This window comes from Maylandia zebra, linkage group LG19 (assembly GCF_041146795.1).
Source record: "Maylandia zebra isolate NMK-2024a linkage group LG19, Mzebra_GT3a, whole genome shotgun sequence".
Lineage (NCBI taxonomy): Eukaryota > Metazoa > Chordata > Actinopteri > Cichliformes > Cichlidae > Maylandia > Maylandia zebra.
Window position 1 is genome coordinate 15,232,787 of NC_135185.1, and position 23,149 is coordinate 15,255,935.

The window sequence follows — 23,149 nt, forward strand, 5'->3', positions numbered from 1 at the left end:
TTTTACCAATATTTATTATTTATCTGTGTTTTTATATTATATTATACAGCATCTTTATTTAAGTAAAGCTCTGCCAAATTGCATAAGCAGTGTGTGACTAAACTAAGTACACCCCATGATTCAATAGCTCGTAGAAGCATGTTTAGGTAGGGCTGCTCGATTATGGCAAAAATGATAATCACGATTATTTTCACTGAAATTGAGATCACGATTATTTGACGATATTTATTTAACCCTTTAAGACCTACCATAGAACCAAGTCCACCAGAGCTTATATATATATATTTTTTTTACATGCTGTAGTGCCATTTGTGGGAGCATTTCAAGTTGCTATACATCAATACAACTGTTATAGCCCATATTTTAATAATATGTATGCATTAAGTCCATAGTAATTACATAAATTGCAAAAAAGTGCAATAAACTACAAAAAAATTGAAAATCGCTTTTGTTTTGTTTACATATATTTCTACTTGGAGAAATTTAAGAGGTTTATCCCTCAAAACTTTAAATACAATAAAGTTGCAAAAAAATAGTTTCCCACCACAGGAAATTTATTTTGAGTGTCTTCATAGTTTTATTTTGGAGATACAGCAATTTTTATATACTGCAGGAAAAACAAAAAACAATCCTATGATGCAAATTTGCAAAGAAAACAGCATGTGCATCATTTCACTGTGGGAAGTGTTACGAACAGCTGATCGGAACGGCAAAGCGTGTTTCTGGAATATTATGTTTTTGTTCCTGCAAGCGCTTTTTATGCAATTTTTGCAAAGCTATATGTGGAACGAAACCGTGACCGAGGACAAGCTGATGGCATAAGATGTAAGTACAACTCCTCCGGTTTCATATGCAAAACAAATTATTGCGCTAGCTTACACGGTTCAGGTTCTACAGGGATTTAAAAATAGTTACGCAAAACGGAGCGTGCTGCTCTGACCGGCTTTAAAGGGTTAACAATAACTTTAAAAAAAAAATATAAAATAGTGTGCAACACCACTGAAGTTTTTTTTTTTTTTTTAAACTCTCTTTTCAACCAACGGCAGTCACTCTCCAAATAACTTCTGCTTAGCTTTCCGAGCTTCCCTCGGGTCCTCTTAATCAGCGGTCTCCACCCTTTTTTGCGCCACGGACCGACAATATTTTCACGGACGGCCTTTAAGGTGTCGCGGATAAATGAGGGAGGGGCTAATAATCGGCTCAGTCATTTTTAATGATCGTTGAAAGCCCAGATCGTAATCGTGATTAAAATTCGATTAATTGAGCAGCCCTATGTTTAGGGTCAATCTCACATCATTGTGGAGAAATTTTGGTCACTCTTTACATTTTTGTTTCAGTTCACTGAGCTTTGTTTAGTCACAGCTCTCTTAAGGCTCCACTTCAGCATTTCAGTCAGGCTGTGGTCTGGACTTTGACTGGCCCATTGCAACACCTTCATTCTTTTTGTGGTCAGTCACTCTCTTCTAGATTTGCTCGTGTGCTTGGGATCATTGACACAGTTTAAGCTAAAATTTAGCTGTCAGGCCTCACATTTGACTCTATACAGAGGAGATCATGGTTGACTCATGGCAAAGTGCCCAGATTCTGTGGCTGCAAAACAAGCCCAAATCACAAGCTCTCCACCACCATGCTGACAGTTGGTATGAGGTGTTTGTGCATTATGGCCAAACATCTCCACTTTGGTCTTGTCTGTCCAAAGGACATTGTTCCAGAGGTCTTGTGATTTGTTCATGAGCAACTCTGCAAACAAGGTACATTTGTTCAGTGTTTTTCTAATCGTGTTGTGAACTTTAACATTTAACATGGTAACTGAGTCCTGCAGAGTCCAAGATGTAGCTCTTGGGTAATTTCTTTGAGATGTGCATGCTCTGACCTTGGGGTGAATTTGCTGGGACATCCACTCCTGGGAAGACTGTCTCTATCACTGTAGAATGATGGACTTTAAATTTCTGGGAAATAGCCAGATAACCGTGCCCAGAATGATGAGCAGCAGCAACTGCTTTTCTAAGATCTGTGCAGATGTTGTATCTCTTTGATATTGTGTTTGCACACACCTGAATGGTGCAGACAAGGAAACTGCTAAAACTTCTGCTTTTATAGAGGTACTCAAAATAATCAAGTGGATTTGATTATCGGCATCAGGCATCGAATTATTTTTAATTTTTTTTTGTTATGCCAACTAACCGTGTTCGGTGCTTTCCAGAAAACAATGTATTGGAGTGCATCACGAAGTATGACATATCTGCGCGGCATGTCAATCTTTCTGTCCTGGCAAAATTAAAGTAAACTGAGGACCTCTCCATCCAATTCATTTATGAGAAACCTATATCCTGCCAAACTTGTTACATATCCTCCATCTTGAGTGTGGACTGTCACCTTCAGATAGAAGATATAAAGTCCTAAAATGCAGACTGGATTACTTTAAAAAGGAATTTGTCATCTTATCTTATTCACTCTTTGCAAAGACAGCTTCTGTGACAGCACTAGGAATTCCCCTAAGTAGTATATTGTATTGTGTTTCAGCTTATTTTGTGCGAAATAAATAAAGACATGGTGTAATATGTCATGTTTCCCAGTTCATCTGAAGCTGTATTGCCAAATTCTAAAATCTCAGACGAGCTAGTTATTTTTATTATATAAAACCTTAGAATTTGAAAAGAGTGTACTTTCTTTTGATCATCTTTGTGGTTGTCTTGCTCGTACTTATTGTTAAAAATATAAACTTATTACAGTTATGAACTACACAAAGAATGGATACTTTTGACCTACTAAAGAGAAGAGTTAAAGTTTTTGATATTAAAAGATTACACGAGAAATTTATCTCAAGCTATATCCAGGTTGGAGGGCAGGACTGATGGATTATGGGTAATTGAGTCCTCGGTGTGTGTGTGTTGATGTCAGGGGGCGGAGAGTGCGAGAGTACAGCCTCCGTGTGTGTTGGTGTGTAGATGTGAGTGTACGGTGAGGAATTCAGCTGCTGGATGAGTTTTTTCTGCGAGAGAAACTTATTTTTTTTGGCGTCCACGTCTTGAAGCGAGGAGGACAAATGCGAAAATGCGAGAAGAAATCCAGGAAGAGGCGAGCGAGTGCTTATTAAAAATTCAGCGCGGGAGAACAGACGTTATTACCCGTTCGGAGGACTTGTGGCAGCACCGAGGATAAACTCCACTTCTAACGGGATAAAGCGTTGTTGAATGGGGTGAAACGAAGCGGATTTTTTCCCTCCTAAAGATAGCAAGTCCAGGAAGAAAAAAAAATCCAAGCGGTCGAAACCCAGAAGGAAAGGGGAGTAAAAAGGGGGCAAAGAAAACGCCCTGCTTTGCTGCCTGTTGCTGGTAAATTCAAACTTTATCGCCAAGTTTAAAAAATGCATCTTCCACTTAACGAGAGGTGATAGTTCAAGTCGTCATTCCTAGCTTAAAGCCGGGCGGGTTTGCTAACTGACGGCCCCCTCTCACTTGGCAAGTTTTATGTTTTTGGAAGCATTGGGAATATTTTCTCCTCGTTGTGCACACCATTCCTGTTGGAAGCGATTTGGGTGGGCTGGGAGCCCAAAGGCTGCTCCGCCAGGCCTGCGGCCATTAGCCAGGAACAAAGAGGGTTCACATGTAAACTCAAACAGTTTGGAAAAGCCTCTTCATTAGTTTTTAAAACCCAACTTTTAACCACCAACGACGGCGCAGTCATGTCGCTGGGCGCCGAGAGGAGGATGGAAACCCGGCTGAAGAAGCTGGAGGACATGATCAGAGACCCCAGATCTGCCATAAACCTGGAAAGTTTACTGGTGAGTCAAGTGGGATCCACTTCATAGGTTATTAATGATGTTGTCTGATCGCTGAATGGCTAGGCACGCATGCACGCCCTCAGGTGAGCTAATTGCATTTAAACACCTTTTCATGTTAAAACGGTGCCGTTTATGATTTAAGTGTTATCGCCTGGTGGAGACACTGTAGACAAGCCTGATTAATAGTTAAATCTGGGTGCAGACAGAGCAGTTTGGGGCTCTTTGAGGCCTGTCTACAGATTAGGATTAACTACTTGAGATAGCTCCCCTGGGTGTTTTCATGGAGACTAATATTTTTAGATAACATATGGGCCCACCAAGCCACTGTAGTCCTATCAGTCCCAGATGTAACCACAGAACCATTGCAGTCTTCCTACACTGGTATGCAAATAGGATGTTGGCTATGGAGGACCCAGTCTGCCAAAAATCCAATAAACCATATTGGCAGCAATTAATATCAGAAAATATATATAATAACAGTGTTTAGAATTAAATTAAAAGTTAAAGTAGAAGAAAATATGAAAATTTGTCTCATACTCCTGTACCACCTAACATTTATCTATTTTAATGAGAAGAAAACAATTAGTATGAAGTTGTAAAACTGCGTATCTCCTACTGTTTCAACCACTCAGGTAAATGTGTAGATTTTTATCTGAAGTTCCACTTAATTATTATTTAAATTGTATTCATCTTCCATTTGTTTTTCCCCTTTGACCTCCCGAATATAAATAAGTGACAAGATAATAAACGAGCAATAGTATTAAGGAAAACAAATATATAAGTTATTGGAAGTGTTAGGTTATATCATGTCAGTGTCATGAACAATGTGAGAATGGCTTACTTTTTTGTTTCTGGATATTGCCTAAATCGGTTCTCTATATTTGCCCACCAGCTTAATTCATTAATTTAATTAATTAATTTTACAGTTAATTAATATAGTCTTCTGGAAACTGGAGTTTTGTCCCTTAGTAGTAGTAGTAGTAGTAGTAATGATGAAAATCATTGAAGATTAGTTTCATGATATCTTTGTAGCTGAAGGAGAAAAACTAACTTTAAAGAGGCAAAACAGTGAGTATGTGTTTAGTCTATTGTACTCTCAGCAGCTGCTATTAGATTCTGACTGGAGATCATTTTGATTTGAATATTTCTGTTTTGTAGGGTGGGATTTTAGTACGCTCTGGTGCTTACATATAGCATTGCATTTGATTAGAATTGAGAGGCATGTAAAATCTATCATGTTTGTCTTTCTCTGACAGCTATCTTACCCCCCATTTGAATATTGGCCGCAAATTTAAGATAGCCTCTGTGTGTGTGTTTATACATACATGAATGTAGCATGGGAAGAGTCATGTCTGGTCATTGTCCAAAAGAGCTTTTTCTCAGATGTAGCAAACAATGGGAGACTGTCCAAGCCAGATGTGTTCTTACTGCTGGAAATAATCTATGTAGTTTGACCATGACAACCACTCGCTTGCTGTTTTCTCTTTGGGATAATCAGACTTTTCTCAGACTTTGACCACTTGGGAGCTGACAGGGTAACCATCATTTGATGCCAACTGATTTGGGTATTTGTGGTTTAATATCTCCCTCGGGTGATATCTGCAAAAGTCTCCCTGTTCATTTCTAATAATGTGTCATTTGTCTGATCCCCTTTTCCCCCTTGCAAGCTTTTTTCTTTTTCTTCAAGTTGGGTGACTACTTCTTTATTTGCTTTAGCTTTGTTCTTTTAATAAGTGCCAAAGTGGCACCACAAGAGGAAGTGGCTGAGTAAGACCACATAAGTTGTTTTTGGATTTCAATGCCATCACAGCAAACACAGTTGCTTCGTGGTGGTCATATTGGTGCAAGTTTATGGAGATTTTTCCATTTGAAGAAAAGAAAAATGTAAATATCATAAACTTTCAATTTGCCACAGAGCTTATTTTCTGTGATAATCCAAAACCCTTGTGGTATAAATGTCAGTGCCTTTTTGTTGAGCGATCTGGGACGATGTTCCAGTTTGGCCATTGGTTCTCGAAGTTTTCCCAGCACACCCCACTTCAGAAGCCAGAAGAAGTTCACACCGCAGATTCCACATAACTAACAATAAAAAAAGGAAATTTGAACATGCTGTGTAATATCAGCACAGTAGCATCTGCATACTCTTGTTTATCTTCCCTTAAAAAAAAATCATACCAGTAATCTTTGTTTAATCTGGTTGTCCGTGTGCTGTTACATCAACACGCTGGTTCTTATTCACCTACAGCCTGGCAACCATTTCTATTTTGCTTTCCTCGGGAGAGGGGAGTGAGACGGTGCATTCCCTGAATTTTTTTCCTCAGAGGTAAAGTGGTCAGAAGTTATGAGATTGTGAACGATGTCTCAGGTCCCTGTGTTTACCCTGTGCGGGGATGAGTCAGACCTGTTTGTACAGCCGCTTATGTGACGTACAATTGAAAGATTTTTTTTTTTTTTTTTTTTTGGGGCCAACAGACGATGGACTTGCCTGATTGCAGACCTTTCATTAACCACCCACATCTGGTGATTTCTTTAGCAGCTCAGTGATTGTCAGGGTATGGACGATGGCCCAGAAGTAATGGATGTTGAGCCAAATAAGGATAGCGTTTGCAATTATTGCCATTGATACAATCAAATAACTCTTGCTTTCTAAGTTGGCGAAGGACTGATGTATTAGAATTGAAACTGTTTAAATGTGTCTGTCTTTAAGTTTTGTGATGACCTAACGTTGCATAAGGCAGTGGAAAAATTCTTCCATTACACCAGTGTATATCACGACTTTGGGCTTAAATGGGAAAAGAGGTCTTCCGACAATTTAGATCAGCTCTGTTCTCCCAAAATAAATTTAGATCTCGGTTATTTTCTGGACCCTAGGAAAGCTGGAATCCCAAGCTATTTTCAGACCTATTAACTGTAACTTTTAGCCAACATTGTGTGATGTTGCCTACTTTAGCTTTAAAGTTAGAGGGTGGTGTTTGAATTTCTGGGGCCCCTAACTGGATGTGACAGAGTGCAAACACACTGTCAGCTCTATCTTAAAAAGCATCACCTCACCCCTTTTAATGGGCCCCTTCTGACTCAGCCCACCCCCCCTTTCCCATACATCCCTTCCCCTGGGGTTCTCCCGCCCCCCTCCATACAACTTGAGGCAATCCTGGTCAAGTCCTGAGGAAGAATTCGGCATAACTTGACCACCGGTGGTGTTTACTTCCTGCACATGAGCTGGGGAGAGAGAGGTGTTGAGTGTTTGAGACAAAAGTTGAGTGGGAAGCATGCGTAGGAGAGAACAGGCTGCGGTTTTCCATTTTTAGCAGCCTCGGTGCTGTCGCTGGGATCAAGAAGTTTTGCTGCTCGGTGTGTTCAGACACACGCATGCACACAAACAATAAATGCTAAGATATGTCTTGTTTTTGTTTGGGTTTTGGGGGTGGGGGTGGGGGGGGTTGCAGGTGAAGGAAAAACATGCATACTTAAAGTGCCTAGATAATTGCTCACAGGCTCATATTTGGTAAATAATGAATCACAAATCCCGTTATTGTGGCATGGCAACGGTACCAGAGGGAGCCACATTGTGTGGACCCTTTATTTATTCTTCTCACTAACAGCTTAGTGAAGGAAACTCGGTAATTAATTTCAGGTTTGTGCTTTTTTTCCCCTTTCCTTTTCTTTTTTAAGTGATCATGAAGGTAATGCATTTAAGGAGCAGTGGGCAGGCTTCCCTTAGGATAAGGAAAACTGACGTGGAGGAATGTGCAGCATCTGTCAGGGAAACTCGGTCACCTTCCTTAGTCAATCTTCAACTCTTGTGATGAGATGGGGCAGAGCTGCTGCTATCTGTAAATCCAGCCACAGAACAGCCAGGGGAAAAAATAATACTTAAATGATGCGTTAATGCCGCCCCACTCTCTGGTTATATAAACTGTAGATCACTATATTGCCTCTATCAGCACTCGATCAAGCGTAACCTCAAGTCTCAGCAACCTTCCCCTTGTGCAAACGGTAGGGATCGTTATTTGGCAGGACACCACTGCTGACTGAAGTGCAGGACTTAACTTGGCAGCTCCAAGTACAGGCAGTGATTGTTAAGGAGCAAGCACAAGATGGGGCCTTTCCCGGAATTAAAGAAAAAGACAAAACTAAAATATGGACAGGTTATTTGCAAATCACTCAAGTTTCTGCTGTCCTAAAGGAAATGACCTCACTGAGTAAATAGTTGGCAGCCATACATGGGGCTCAAAGTTCCATAGACTTCTGTCCTGCCTGCACTTTCCCCGTTCGCTTTCTAGCCTTATCTCTTTTCCCTGGCCCTACTTTTCTCTCAGCCCCTCCCCTCAGGCTTGTTAAACACACTGCAGGTATGTTAACTGTGTTTTCATACTTTTGCAGGCCCAGGGCGTGCAGATAACTTAATGCACAGCACTTATGTGTGAATGATATGGGAAATAGAGCTAAAAGCTTGTATGATGCCTTCCAGTTTATCTCTGGGGGGCAATCCCTGTCCATTTCTTTTAAGATCATTTGGAGTGATGCTCTTTTTATTCAGCATTAGTTGGGAAAGCCTTTTAATACATATGCTGTCTCTTTTGCTTAGTACTGGTTATTCACGCCCTTTTTTTCTCTCCCTATTCCTACTCGTATATGCTTCATTTTGTTTTGTTTTTTTCCATTAATTTTTTTGTCTTCTCATCTCCCATTTTCTTCAGCTTTTTTCTTTCTTCCCCTCCCCTTTAACTTATTGTCACTCCACTTCTCACCTACACTAGACTTTCTTCCTCTGTAGCTATTGGGATAAATGATATCCCCTCTTTGTCAACCTGAGTTTTGGCTTCTTCTCTGGAGTGTAGTTGAGTTGCTCTCAGGCAAACAGCAGCAGCAGACCAGACCCGGCTTCAGTGTGCTAGCTGGATAGAAACACTGCCTTATAAGGCACTGGGGATGGTGGCCCCAGCCAATTTTTTTTTCCTTCAAAACAAGCCGGTCTCTCGGCTCCACACCACCTCTGGTGAGTCGGCCGGGCCTCTCCATGGTCTTTTTTTGGTTTTTCGCTCCACTCCAGTGAAGAAGACCCGGCGTCTTCTGGGTGTGCAAACCCTCAGCAGTCTCAAAATGTCAACCTTCACTTCAGTTATGCAGCTCCTGGTCTCCTTTAGTGGTCAGAGCTAGGAAACATGATAAGGGTTTTCCTTGTTTATTAAAGCCATACATGGCCCACCAGAGGCTTTTTTGGAAATAAAAAAACACTTAAGGCCTGTAAGAAAGAAAAAGAGTAGGGGAAATTTAAAAATGTATTTATTTAGGTCAGTATTTTAATTCTGATTATTTATTCATTGGCTTAGCAAACATCATCTAGTTGCTGAACTTAAAAGCATATGCCTTTACAGGGGATTTCCATAAACTTAAAAAATAACCCAGGAGTAGGACAAATATTGATGTAGGGAACTGGGTCGTCTGGTAGTTGAGTTCTGATTGTTAGGCGTGGTGTTTAACCGCAAAGCTCATCTTGCAAGGACACACTCTGGTCTCTGTTGGCTTTCTGCCACCGTGGGATGTCTGCAGGCGCAAATCGGGGAGTAGAGGGGTCCTCTACTTAATTATAATGTGTATGTCTTGCATTACAACACGGATGTTTGGCTGGTTGTCAATGTTGCATGTTTACCTGCAGAGATCATTAATACCATAGATCGTAGCTTAGCACAAAAGCAAAATAAGGGCAAAAACCAACACCTGCCTTTTTTACACTAATAAAGCTAACTAATTGACATGTTGCATCTCATTAATTTTGGTGATTAAAGTAATATGATGCTGGTTGTTAAAGATTTACGTGTCAGACAGGTGGTTTCCTGTCAGCTACACTCTGAGAACCCCAGGAAGTTACCCAACCTGGCCAAGAATGAACTTTTGTCCAAAATGAACCTCCTTGTTACCTCATTTGCTGTTTCCTATACATTGGACACTCAATGGGTTGCTCTACATTTGGGAGCAAGTTTAGATTTTGGAAAAATTATTATTGTTTTGTGTTGCACAGCATGTATTTTGAATACAACTTTATACATCTGTGTGTTGATGTTCACTTCTCAGTGTTGCCCTATCACAGGTAAATTGTTTTTTGCTTATATAGTGTCCCATATACAATTTCAAACTGTTATTTTTTTTTTCACTTGCAGTTCAGATATGATATGCCCAGTGTGACCATTTTGAAACCACTGTAAACAGCGGTTCATCAAAGCAGGCAGTGGGTTGAGTCAGACTGTGTTTTTAAGCTAAATTGCAACATTAGTGCAAGAAATACAACAGAGTTGATAAAAAGTGACACAGTCATTTCCCTTAACATCATAAGTCTATAACTATATATAATATGTTCTTTGCAGTTGATGCCAGATCATATTTGAAGATGGATCTTTGCCCTCAGTACTGTAGCTAATTAATGATCACATTTGTACCCCTGCTCTTGTTTTTCTCGTGTTACAGTTTGTTGGACACATTTTTGAGAAAATCTCTAGTGAAGCGGCTGCTCTCAAGTCGAAAAGATTAGAGCTAATCTTGGACAGCAATCACCTGTTTTTCTGTAACTACTTGCAGGCAGTTCATGCAAACACTTATACTTTGTATTCCATTACTTAAATAAATTCTGATAAATCTCGAATGTTCATTTTGCTTTTCCTTAGCCAGCTGTAAAAAATTTATTACTAACTGAACAAAAATCAAAGTCCACACCTTAAAATACCCACACATTAATAAACACCTAATTCTCAGCACCTTGATTTCATGTTATATAATGCCTCAGACAAATATGAGTCAGGAGCTGTCCAACAGGGATGTGAGAAGAAAGTTTAGAATGAGGAAGAATGCAAGCACAAGAATTGACTTTCTCAAAATTTACATGGAGATTTTCCAATTGTGGCATTGGAATGACCCCCCTCTTTGCATCAAACATGAGGGCAGGAAACAGTACTAGTTTCCTGAGTTGTGTTGTGTTACAGGAACTTTGTGTTATTTTCCTGCGTTTCTGTCTTCCCTGTGTCATCATCCATGTGATTTGGCTCTTCTTCTGTGGACTTTGAGCCTACTCTAAACCAGAATTGGAAGGACTTTGACACTATGGCCACACTCAGTCAGCCTCACACACACACATAACAAAAGACGCTGGTAGTGATTGGGCCAGCATGCCAGTTTTGTCATATTTTTTGAGTCCACATTTCCCTCAGTCACCACAACAGAGAATATAAAGTTAACATGACTCTTCCAGACACAATATTTAGAAGTCTGCCAGGTTGAAATAAACCAGACTTCTCCTTAATATGACATTTGGACTAGAAGCAAAGCTGAAATCTGAGATATTGATGTGTTTACGGTGGTGTAGGGTTCTCATGTATGCACACAGAGATTTCACCTTAATCTCTTTGCTGTTTTTGTCTAGACATAAAGACTGTGGTTGATATTTTAACTTAAAGTAGGATTTGGTTATAATGCAGCACTCAGGTTCTGTGACCTTCCTGCATAGTTTTTGAATCTTACTGCTCTGCAGGAAGACTTAACTTTTGAAGAACTTTCAGTTCCCACACCGATCAAAACTGTAAAGGTCATGAACTCAGTTATGCAAATGGCTTTGTGGTTAACAGTGACGGCAAAAATCCTGTTGTTGACTTTGTTGTCATGCTGTGCAAAATCTTCCCCCGGTGGCGCGAGCATTGAGGAGTTTAATACCTGAGTCTTGGTATATTTTTAGTTTCAACTGAGGGTGTGAGTGAGAAGAGCAGAGAAGAGAACAGGAGGCTCCCACGCATAACGCACAATCCATCTGGCCTCAGCCTTATCATTCCATCACAACCTGCTGGTGAAACACAGCCTCCTACACGCATACACAAACTTTCTGTCATGCACACATGCTTATGCACAGGCTCGGGCACTCATAGATACGCATTAGTGTCCATTTTCACAAGCAAACAACATTTATTCAGTTGATCTTAGCAACACACAGCCTGCATTGTGTGTAGCCAGCAGCAACAATAGAGCTATACAGCTCATTACCAAACAGCTACAGATTGTCAGTGAGTTCACTGCCTTTAGTAAACACAAACAAGGACATTCGTATGTTCGCACTCGAGTTTAGACCGGGAGTGTTTGTGTTGAAGCTGGCAGTTATAATTGAAATGGTTTGTGTCTATACTAAAAATATTTATATACAAATGTACTCATAGACATGCCAAAGGATCGAAACAAAATCTAAGCCTAATGATGTCATCTTAGTGCTATGTTTTTGTTTTGTTTGTGTGTGTGTGTGTGTTGTAATTTAAATTTGCCTCATATTGGGTGGTATGGTTGTGCAGTGGTTAGCACAGGCAACTCGCCTCATTTGAACCCTGTTTCCTTCTGCAGTCCAAACACATGTATGGTTTGGCTGTGGGTGTGTAGTAGATTAAGTACTTGAAATGTATAGAATAACACACTTTATGCACAGCTAGAATGTAACTTGTAGCCTAAAGAGGTTAGAAAAGGCCAGAAAAGCATTTTATAAATGTGAGAACATATGGAAATAGCCACCACGTTGTCACCGGTTAGCTTCTGAAGAGCATTTTTTTCACTGTTGCCATCCTGCTGTTTCCTGCTCAAACCAGATGTGCTGAATGCGTGGTGGCTTTGACTGTCGAAAGCTGTTAGCCAGAGAACATTTTACTCAGTATGACACAAAACATTTACTACTTATAGATTTTTGTAAGTAATTTTTGCAACTGCAGGCATCACATCCTGCTGGCATTAAAAGGAATGCAGGTTAAGGAAACTTCTAAGTTGGCTTCACTTCTTAAACTAAGAAACTATGTCTGTCTTTTATACAGTCTGTGGCAATAGACTTAAAATAAAGGAATTTCTGAATTCTAAGGAAAGGGTTCGGTTTCCCTCTTGGATTGCTTAATTAGAGGAATTTTTTTCAGAGACTTGAGGCCCAACAGTTTGCTGGAAAATGGTAGCCATTAACCAGGGCAGGCTTGATGTAATCCTTGGGTTAATTGTCAGTAAAAACAACATTTTAGTATGAATTGTGACAGGTTGCCGCCAAAATGAAGTGTGCCTTGCACAAATGCAGTCTTTGTGCTCAATGGATAGAACATGACTTTAAATGTCAAACAGCAGAATGGCTGGTTGACAGAACATCGTTATTATAAGATTTGAGATTAAGTTTTTATGTGCAAGCAGTCTTCCCTTGCCCCTTTTTTCCTGGCACATTCCTCAGTGTACTTAATAATAAAGCGTGGGGAGGGCGCAGGAGCATGAGACAAAAATATGTCAAATTCAGGAGCAAGAAGTAATTGTTATTCCCAGTGGAGACATTAGCTGCGCTATTTGTGAACCCAGGATTCCTGCTGTTGTCTTTCTCGAAGAGTTTATGGGCTCTGCCTGGCAAGGTCCCCTCGCTCTGCCCGGCTGGCCAGCCCACCATTTATCCACACAACTATTTTTAAAACTGCTGGAATTCTATCAAAACATCAACTTTCTGCTCAATCCTTTTAAAGCTCAGAGCAGTGCTGCTTGTTTTCTGTTCCACATGCCTAGTGATGAGACGGTTATGAGGAGAGGAAGAGTGGTGGGGGGGAGTGGACTAAAAGTGGAGCAGAGGGAGGTTGTGACTTTTAATAGTTAGGGCTATTCCTTTTCTGCTTTTAGCTTCTTTCAGGTTAACATCATTGCATTCTTGACTGGTGGATCCACGTGGCTTTTTATAGGGTGATAAAGAATGGAAGCAGGCGAGGGGAGAACAACCGCTCTGTCAGCGGCAGGTTGGGTAAATAAAAAGGGAGAAGAATAGAATGTGCCGAAACGGCGCTCTTATAAAATGCCTGCCTCCTGCGACTTCAACCAGTCTCAGCTCTTTGTATTTTGCAGGAGTTGCTATGCGACGAGCCATAACCCACGGGCTGGATTACAGTATAGCAGAGATAAAGAGCCATCTAATAGATACATAGCAATTCATACTGATAAGCCTGACTGGGAAGATACTCCTATCAGCTCAAGGAGACTGTAAGGATGTTAATAACTCTACAAGGAAGTGTAGCCCACTATATATCAAAGTGTGCTAAAGAAACTGACTGGATAATCTGTAATTATTCACATTCATTATTACAGAAATAAACATTCCCTTTAATTTAAGCGAAGCCAACACTACATTAGTTATCCGAAAGGGCTATATATACAGAGGACCAAAACGTCCAAAATCATGAATGTAAAAAATAAACATGTATGATTTTAAATGCAGTAAATTTCCACAGCATGTCTTTTATCCTGTCTTCCTTCTCTCACCCCAACCGGTCGCAGCAGATGGCCGCCCCTCCCTGAGCCGGAGGTTTCTTCCTGTTAAAAGGGAGTTTTTCCTTCCCACTGTTGCCAAAGTGCTTGCTCATAGGGGGTCATATGATTGTTGGGTTTTTCTCTGTATCTATGAAGTGCCTTGAGGCGACTTATGTTGTGATTTGGCGCTATATAAATAAAATTGAATTGAATTAAATTAAATATTAAAAATAACTTAGTGACTGCAAGACATCAGTCACATAGCCCTAGAGGCCAGTCAATAACCCCATTGGCTACTAGATGTTGCTAGGAGAAATTGCTGGCAAAGAGGGTGCTGCACCAAAAACCTCTTTGTGATTACAATTGTTGCTAACAATTGTAATCACAACAACAAAAAAGACGTAACATAAACCAAATGGAGACTGTTCACCTTTACAGTAAAAGTTATGCTTTATTTCTATAACCGGGGGCTACTGTGGCAATCTCCTAGTGACCAAAGGAGTTGCAAGGATGTTTTTGGTGCATCACCCTCTTTGTGACCTTTTTTCTCAAGCAACCACTTGCCAGTCAGTCAGGATATACACATTGTGTTTTCAGGTGACCCTCCTGTGTGTGACTGAACCATCTTCAGGACCCTTATCGGAGCTTTAGCAAATGATATTGCAGAGACAGTAACCATTTGCCAAAAAGTTGGGGAACAAACAAATTGCCTTTGTTATTGTTGGCTGGTAGGAGGTTGCTGACTGGTTTCTAGGCCTGTGTACTGGACTTAAAACACATTCCTGTTTTAAGGGGGGGAGACGACTAAATGAAGACCAGAAATGGCAGTTTATGTCACATTTTAAAGGAATGAGGAACGAGTATTGTCAGTATTTTGTGGTTTTAGTGACTGTCATTATTAGTAAGGTTATATATTTACCTGTTTATTGTTTATTGTCTCAAATTCATTGAAGTTAAAACTATTGATGCAGCTTCGTTCCCCCAGAGACTTAACCACTTATTTAATATTCAAGAAATGCTGCTTCCACAGACTTCCAGTCGCCTTTGCATTTACATTTATTTTATTTTATTTTATTTTATTTTTTTTTATAGTAATGGAAGTTAATTGAAAGAGCTATTTGCAGTCATTTCCCTTGTGTAACTCCAATGCACTAAATGGCTTATTATGCATGACCTTTGAGGTTACTGCTAATCCTGCAGTGTAAGAATTACTATAAATGTGGTTCAGGAAAGCATTTTGAAGTGGACTGGTGCAATTAGCAAACAAAATAAAATAAACCAAATGCGTGTCTACCAACATAATATCACTCTCGCTGTGGAGCCTCTCATCATCACCATGGTAACATTTATTTGTACCTCCCCCACACTTGATTCATCTTATTTAAAGGAGGGATACAGAAAGGACAAGGATAAGAAAAATATATCACCATGAGGTCCAGCTTGTAAATGGGGAATGTTTGCTACGTGCCTGCAGCCAGTCCAAGCGTTACCAGTGTTTACTTTGCATTTCTCGTGGCAACTGTCAGCAAACAGCTTTTGTCAACTTTTTCATGTCCAAAGTTGGAAATCTGCAAAACTGAATTCCTTCTCCATTCGATCTTTTACGGTGTGCTGGCTTGGGTGTAGAGCTTTCTCTCTCCAGTCTTCTGTTTGAGCCGTTTCACTTTGACAATATGTGACAGGTTACTGGCAGTTAATTTCTGAACTTGTGAATGACACTTACATTCTGCTTACTTTGAAGATGTATTGTGCATGTTTGCTTTCATTGCATGGACAGGAAAAAGGATGCATCTCACGTACATTTGCTGCATGTGTGGCCTTTTTCAGGCGTGTGTCCGTCTCTGGTGGAAAATGCTGAGCAGTGCTGCTTGTTTTATCATAGATAGCCGGCAGGACTGATTGTAAGTCACTTCACGGAGCCTGTCGTGGTTTTGTGGGCTGTTCTTTCGCCTTTGAAAATGACTTAAGCTATGCACACAGTACCCTAAATGAATACACTTGATTTGTTAACAGACACTAACATATTCCAGCCTGCATGCTCAGGCAACTGCCGTTATCATAAAAGTATCGTATGCAAGAAAATTATGCTTTCTGACAGTTTTGTTGAAGAATTTAAATTTGTGACAAATCTATAATCGAACAATAGGCTCATCTCAAGTGAGGCTCTTGGGGTTTGACGCTGCAGACTAGTATTACTAATGTTTATCCGGTTAACAATGGTGTGAGCTTGTCGCATGTCTCCAGCAGTTTCAGATTCTGGTTAGAGTGGCCTGACAGAGAGAATCTATCGCCAGCTGCAGTCCAGAATACAGAGTCAGTCTGTACAGTGATCGAGAGAGACTGTGCAAAGCATCAACAGTGAAAGGTGAACAAGCTGGTAGGGAATATCTGCTATCTGCAATGGCAGCCATGACTTTTAAAATAAAATCAATGGGATTGTCTTCCTGTACATCAGCCACATATGGTGTCATATTTTGTTTTGTATTTAAAAATGGTAAAAGAATTCTACAAAGCCGAATTAAAATGGCCTCAGTGAACACTTACATCATGGGAATGAATCAGTGGCCGATGGTGCATTCCAGTTGAAGTTGGAAGTTGGAATTTCCGAGATGAAGTCGGAATTTTCAACTCGGAAAGTTGGAGCCGCTCCACAAACCACAACTTAATGGGGGCTGTGCGGCTGTGAACACAAGCGGTAGTAAAAGTGCAAAATCCGTGCCACCACTGCAGTGTGTTTGTGACTCTAAATAAATAAGCCATTTGCAAAGCATTGACTGGGTTCTATCTGTGAACGTTGTGTAGCTGTGCAATAAACAAGCACTATGCTGTTGTGTTGTTAATAATGCATCAGTGGCTCCACCTTGCTAAGGGGCAAAATAAATCCTGCTTCTTTTATTTTTGTTTGTTTGTTTGCTACATCATGTTACTATTTAAACACACTCATCTCGATGGTAATGTCACTCCAACATCCGACTTCCAAGACAAATGGAACACATCAAAAGTGCCAAGAAATTATGTTTGGTTACTCTGAAAGTGTTTTTTCAAACAAATCAGGAGTGTAATGCACAAAACTCACTCTCACACACACACACACACACACACACACACACACACACCAGTACCTGCCAGGCACGATCCCTAATAAACCCCCACTAAACGGCAAAGACTAATCTGAGAGATTTACTTTAAAAACATCAATCAGCAGAATTTCGTGATCAAGACATGTACTTGGGCAGTGTCTGATTAACTTCTGATAAATATGTGTTATATTTAAAATACTTTTTGTTTCTTTTTTATTATACATACAATATGGACTAAATCAAATTTACAATGTGACACAAAGACGATTTATTATATGAAAATATGCTTGGTTGTTGGATTTTTGCTGTTGATTCATTGAGCTAATTTTGGACACTGCTACTATGCATCCATTATGTGTTTTTCATTGTCTCTCACCGCCTGACGAATATAGAGCTGCAGTAGCAGCAGTAACGGTGCCTCAGAGGAAATGACTTGCACACAGGGACTGGCTTCATGACACAGTGAAATTATCTGCCAGCCCTGGGGTGGGGTGGATCATTTCCTGTATTGCCATGCTCGCGCATGTGTGCATGTAGGTATATGTACACGCACGTGCACGCACACAAACACGCACCCGACAAACCCTCTCCACCCCCACACATGTGTGTATTTTTTTTCCCTTAAATAGTAGTTTTGTGAGAGGTCGGTCCTTTAATGGGGAAGTTGAGTTGATGAAACAGAGTGCTCCGCTCGCTCGACGTAAGCCGATTTCATCCGAGCGGAGAACGATGGAGAGAGGAGGACGGGCAGATAAGTCTGAGAGGCTACAGAACAAAAAAGTGGAGAAGCCTAGAAAGGAAGTGATGAAACTGATTGTATCACAACGCCTAACAGCGCAATAATGAAAGAAAAAGAAAAGAAAAAGGAAAGTGACAAGTATGCAGCGTATGCACTGCGTCGTGTTCTCATGTTCTCATTTGGCTCGGTCCAGTGTTACGAACTGCTCCTTATTGACCGTTGAGGAATGCATAGCTGACAAAAGTTGATAGATGACTTCCTTACTGTTACACGCTGTAACGATTAGAGGTTAGCAACAGTCCGTCCTTTGCTTATTTAATGGTTTCCCTGCATTGCCCTGGGTCATACTTATGAAATGTCTGCGATACTGCAGTACAGTGCCCAGCTTTTCTTCCTGTCGGGGAAAAATAAGAATAACAGGACAACACGCATCACAGAATTTTTTTTTGTTTTGTTTTGTTTGAGGTAATCAGATGTCACAAGAATAACTGAAATACATCTGTGAGTAATAATGTACTGGCCACTGTTTAGTTTGGGGTAAATACTCATCAGCTGCTTTGTTTGTTGCCTGCCACACATTTTTCAGGAATGTCCATGAATCAGACTGTGTGTGTCAGAGGAAGAACAAGAATGAGTGTGTCTAATGTTGGGTTTGTTTTATTCAGCTGTTCACACACTTTCTCAAATACCTGTAAGTGGTAGAGCTGCTACACAAGATAGGCGTGTAGTGCCAGCATGGGGTGACTCCTCTTGTTCCTATTTCCTCAGAAATTTGGTTGTATAGAAGCCTATTGGAGGGGGGGACAAACCCATGCCCCCCTTACTTTATGACATTGGTAAATACTTTCCTAATGGCCTCAGTCACTGAATATACCTCTCTTTAAATTAGTCTCTCTAATTTTCTCGAAGCAACTACTCTGAGATTCTCACAGCCTTTGTCCCGACCAGTATGAACAAGAGAATATGCATATACGAACATGCAGTTAGGAGGAAAGGAACCACTTGAGAACAGAAGCATGCCACATCAGCTCTCAGATACGGTGGAAGCAAAGTTACTAGTGTTTGTGACAATGTATATACCAAAGTATATTGCAAAAACAACCAAAGAATTTCTCATTGCAAAACAATCTTCATTGGCCAAGTCAGTCATCTGTTCTCAGCCAGGAGCACATGCTTTTCAGTTACTGAACATAAAACCGAAGGCAAAGATACCCATAAACGAACACCAACTGAAGATAGCCTGACTGAACATCCAAACACTTATGTCCATGGAGTCTAGACTTAAGGAAGTCATCGGCCGCTAAGGACTTTTATCCAACTATTGGAAACGGTCCACATATTTAAAATTGTAGTCAATTTTTTAATCACAGCTGAGACTCTGTAAACAGGTATGAATTTATATACTGTAGGTTGGGATGTGTCTTTGTGTGAATTTTCAAAAAGTTGTGAAGCACTTTGTATGCTATTTACATGCTGTATGTCTGTGAGGCGATTAGAGGATCATCAGGGGGTCCTTTTGTCCCTCTGTGGGGGGTTACTCCCACTAGGTTATATCTGGGACTCTCCACCATTTGACCTTAGAACTGAAGAAGCTTCTCGGATGAAAGGTGAAACGTCTTCAAGCAACTTAAAGAAGTCCAGACGCTTTTCTTTGCAAGCTCCTTTGACTTTACATGCTGTAATAATAATAATAATAATAATAATAATAATAATAATAATAATAATAATAATAATAATAATCACATGCCTATAAATACTATGAGGGTGTTCAGCACTATGAGTGTGGTAAATGCAGGTCTGAGCCTATGACTGTGTGGCGTGTATGTGGAGGTGACTTTATCTCTGGGACCGCCTCTTTTCCAAGGGTTATAGAAACAGCGTGTTCATCATTTATCAGAAGAATATCAGAGAATCAAGAAGGCAGCTGCTGATGGAAAAATGAGTCACTGCTCCACAGTCTGTCTCTCTCGAGGAACACAGCTTTCAGTTAAAACACTTTTCTTCTGTATGTAGTTGCTGTTTGTGTATCCAGTCAGTCAAGTTGAGCACTGTTGTGTTGAATGAAATGCTGAGGGGAAGTTGGCCCTTTTCATTCAGACTCGCTGGGTTGCATTGATGTGGAACTGTTTTCGTTCTGTGCAGTGGTGAGAAAATAGAACATAAACTGTCCTTAGAAAGGCGGTCAGTGGTCTGTAATGTTGAATTTGGATTTGCTTTAAGTTAGCATGTTGCCTTTATTGGAATGGAAGATGCTTGAAAAAAAAAATTATTTATTTATTTATTTTTAGAAGCTTTCCAAATAGGATGGATGCTCATTAGCTGCTTATTTAGGTCATGTGAGGTCCCTCTGAGGTCCCATCTCAGCCTAGCCTTTTGGTTTTGCTCCCTTAGGTTTAGTAAATGCTGTACAAATGATTTTCAGATTAATGTGCTGCTGGGAAACAAAACCATGGCTTTAAAGGGCTTACTGGACGGCCTGAAAGATACTAATATGGATCTCCTTAAAACCCTTTCCGAAGAACCTGGGAGTTATCTTTTAACACTTTTGAAGGCGAAGGAGTTTCTTTTCAGAAATTTAAAAAGTTGTTAATTAGTAGTCATCAGAGAACATGTGAACTATCCTGCAGTCAAGTTCTGTTATTATCTGTGCCGGTTAAACAAACAAATAAAAAGCCCATTGACCAAGAAAATTGTTGTTTTTGGATATTCTTTAAGTCTTTGAAAGGTCAAAAATAATTCACGAAATATGTGAAGTGGAACAAATACCCTCCTCTCTGAGAATTTCAAACAATAAAAACCAGAAAACATTGGGGAAATGGACATCCAACTTTGAGACTGTGGACTTTCACTTATTTTTATTATCTTATTTTTATTCATTTGTTTGTTGAACTCTGCTCACTATATTTACATATGCTTTTTTCTTTTTCTTTTTTTTATGGAACAAATCTCTGGAGTAATCTGCCCACAGATGTGACTCATAAGGTCTTTTTTTTTTTTTTTAAGTATAATGGACAATGGATGAAAGAACTGCTGACCTTTATGCTGTAATGTAATATATTCCTTTTAGTTTTTTCTACCTTTATTTTTATTTATTTATTTTTTTTTACATTACTCATTCTTATTTTGGTTGTTTTATGCTCCTATTGTTTAAATGTTTGTTATTTACACACAAACTCAGATGCATTGTAGCATCTCTCTGTCACAAATTTAGATTCAAAATCCAAAACAATCAAAAATACAGTTGGCTTTTGGCTTGCAGGGGAAAAAAAACATTTTTAAAGCGATTGCTGATGAATATTTTCTATTTACTATCAGTGTGGGTTACTTTTAATTTGATACATGTGTGCAAAAGCAGTTAGGCAATACTAACAATGTATCATTTCATAATGCACCCAAAACAGCATATTATTGCTAAGGAAGTAAAAAATTTAAAGCACCAAATAAAGAAAACAAAAGATACTCCATACAGGTTTTTTGTTTGTTTGTTTGTTTAAATTGCTCAGGTCCAGATTCCCTCATGAATTTATGGTCTCCCCTACATTAGATACATTTTTATTTTTTAATTTTGAAACTAGATTTCATATTTTTAATTTTGTTTTATGGTTCATCTTTTGGATTAATTCATTACCAGTGGCTGTGTCGTGATGATAAGGGGATAAAAATAAGCTGGTATTTACTGATTATGACACATTTCTTTTATAGTTCATACTTCCTTAAAATAAGTGCAGCCAAATGACTTATATCTCAGTGAGGAAAAAGAAAAAAAAAAAACTGGTAAATGGCAAATTATGGAAATTTTGAATGCACTTTTTGTTTTGACACCTAATCTGTGAGTGCTCACACGTCACATCATCTGCATCATGTGTGAAAAATCAGTGCTGATGCAAACAACAGACTTCCTGGCAGCTCATGACTACTTGTCTCATTTCATGCAAAAACACAGTGACTTGCTGTGTGACGCAGCCTTTTACCATCCATGCGCCGTTTATGATGGCTTGATTTGTTTTGCAACAGCACTGTGACTAATGTTTCCATAGAGGTGACAAGTTTGAAAATGCTGTTGCTGAGGGGAGGAAGGACAGACAGCATGCCACCATATTCTGAATCCTAGAGCTGGGCGATAGAACGATAACGATATGTATCGCGATATAACTTTTACTCGATAGAGAAATTAAGCTATCGCGATAGACTTCGCCGCTCTTGTCCTCAAAAAAAAAAAAAAAAAAAAAAGGTCAGCCAATCCAAATTAAGTAGCGCAGAGCCGAACCAATCACAGCCGCAGCGTCACGTCCGCGTGACTTGTTACGTACAGCACAAGTGCCAAGCCGCACGTGTGTTTGTTTGGGAAGCAGCCAGCGGGTAATGGAGCCAGCGGGTAATGGAGGAAATGAGTGTGCCGACTAGAAAAATCAACCGAGCGTGACCGAAGAGAAAACAGATGATGGTTCCAATGCCGGAGAGATTGTCGAACGGAAGAGCCATAGAAGTTCCGTAGTGTGAAGGTATTTCGGCTATTTCAAGTCTGACAAAAAACAGAGTAGCGTGCACTGTAAATTGTGCCGAAAGCAAGTCTGGAAATACAATAAACTGGTGCATGCGTCACACTGTGCGCCACGTTATTGTTTCGGTGAAATGAATTTCAACAATACTGTTACTGTTAATTCTACTCTCTGCAGTGTTTAAATGCTTACATATACACACAGTTACTGTCCCTCCACACATACGACTCGGTTCTGCTTCTATGCCCCAGCTTTGTTTACTTTTTCCCACCGAGGCTTCTAGACTTCTGATTGGCCAACATTTCGGCACGGTTAGGAATCTAGCTCCACCTGCTGCTTTGGCATGTTCATAGCAGCGTTTTCCTTCATTTCTGCCTTTATGTGTGGACGGGATTATTTTTTAAAACGAAAACGGAAAATCTCCGTTTTCAAAAATACCCGTGTACATGTGGACGTAGCCTCAGTCTCTGACTGGAAGCGCTAATTCGTCATTCGGCTTTTGTCAGACTAAAGTAACTGTTAAAAGTGTTTGAAAAGCTCAGCTATACAACAAGGAGAGATTGAGAATTTCCTTTTAGTTCTCAGTTTATTTGATATTGACAAAAGTTAGTCAGTTTTGTCTGTTCTTCTGTAAAACAAACTAAGATTTATTTTTAGAATTAATATTTTGTTTCTAAGTGGAATTGACAATTTAGTCTGTTTCGTTTGTTCTGTTTTGAAACTTAAACGCTTTAGCGGCTGCCTTTTGTGTAGTTTGCAATATTTGCCT

The 23,149-nt window shown here is 39.8% G+C and overlaps 1 protein-coding gene across 4 annotated transcripts in view; it reads left to right on the forward strand.

Annotated features, from left to right (window-relative positions):
• The first annotated feature begins 2,897 nt into the window (after window positions 1–2,897).
• rock2a (rho-associated, coiled-coil containing protein kinase 2a) overlaps window positions 2,898–23,149 on the forward strand; it is a 47,443-nt gene continuing 27,191 nt past the window's right edge. For all 4 annotated transcript variants that reach the window (XR_001167716.5, XM_076877268.1, XM_004559281.6 and 1 more), the window contains exon 1: window positions 2,898–3,784. Coding sequence is in view for 3 of the 4 variants with exons in the window: in XM_076877268.1 (XP_076733383.1) it covers window positions 3,686–3,784 (99 nt within the window). In the remaining variant the exon portion in view is untranslated. The remainder of the gene's footprint in view (window positions 3,785–23,149) is intronic.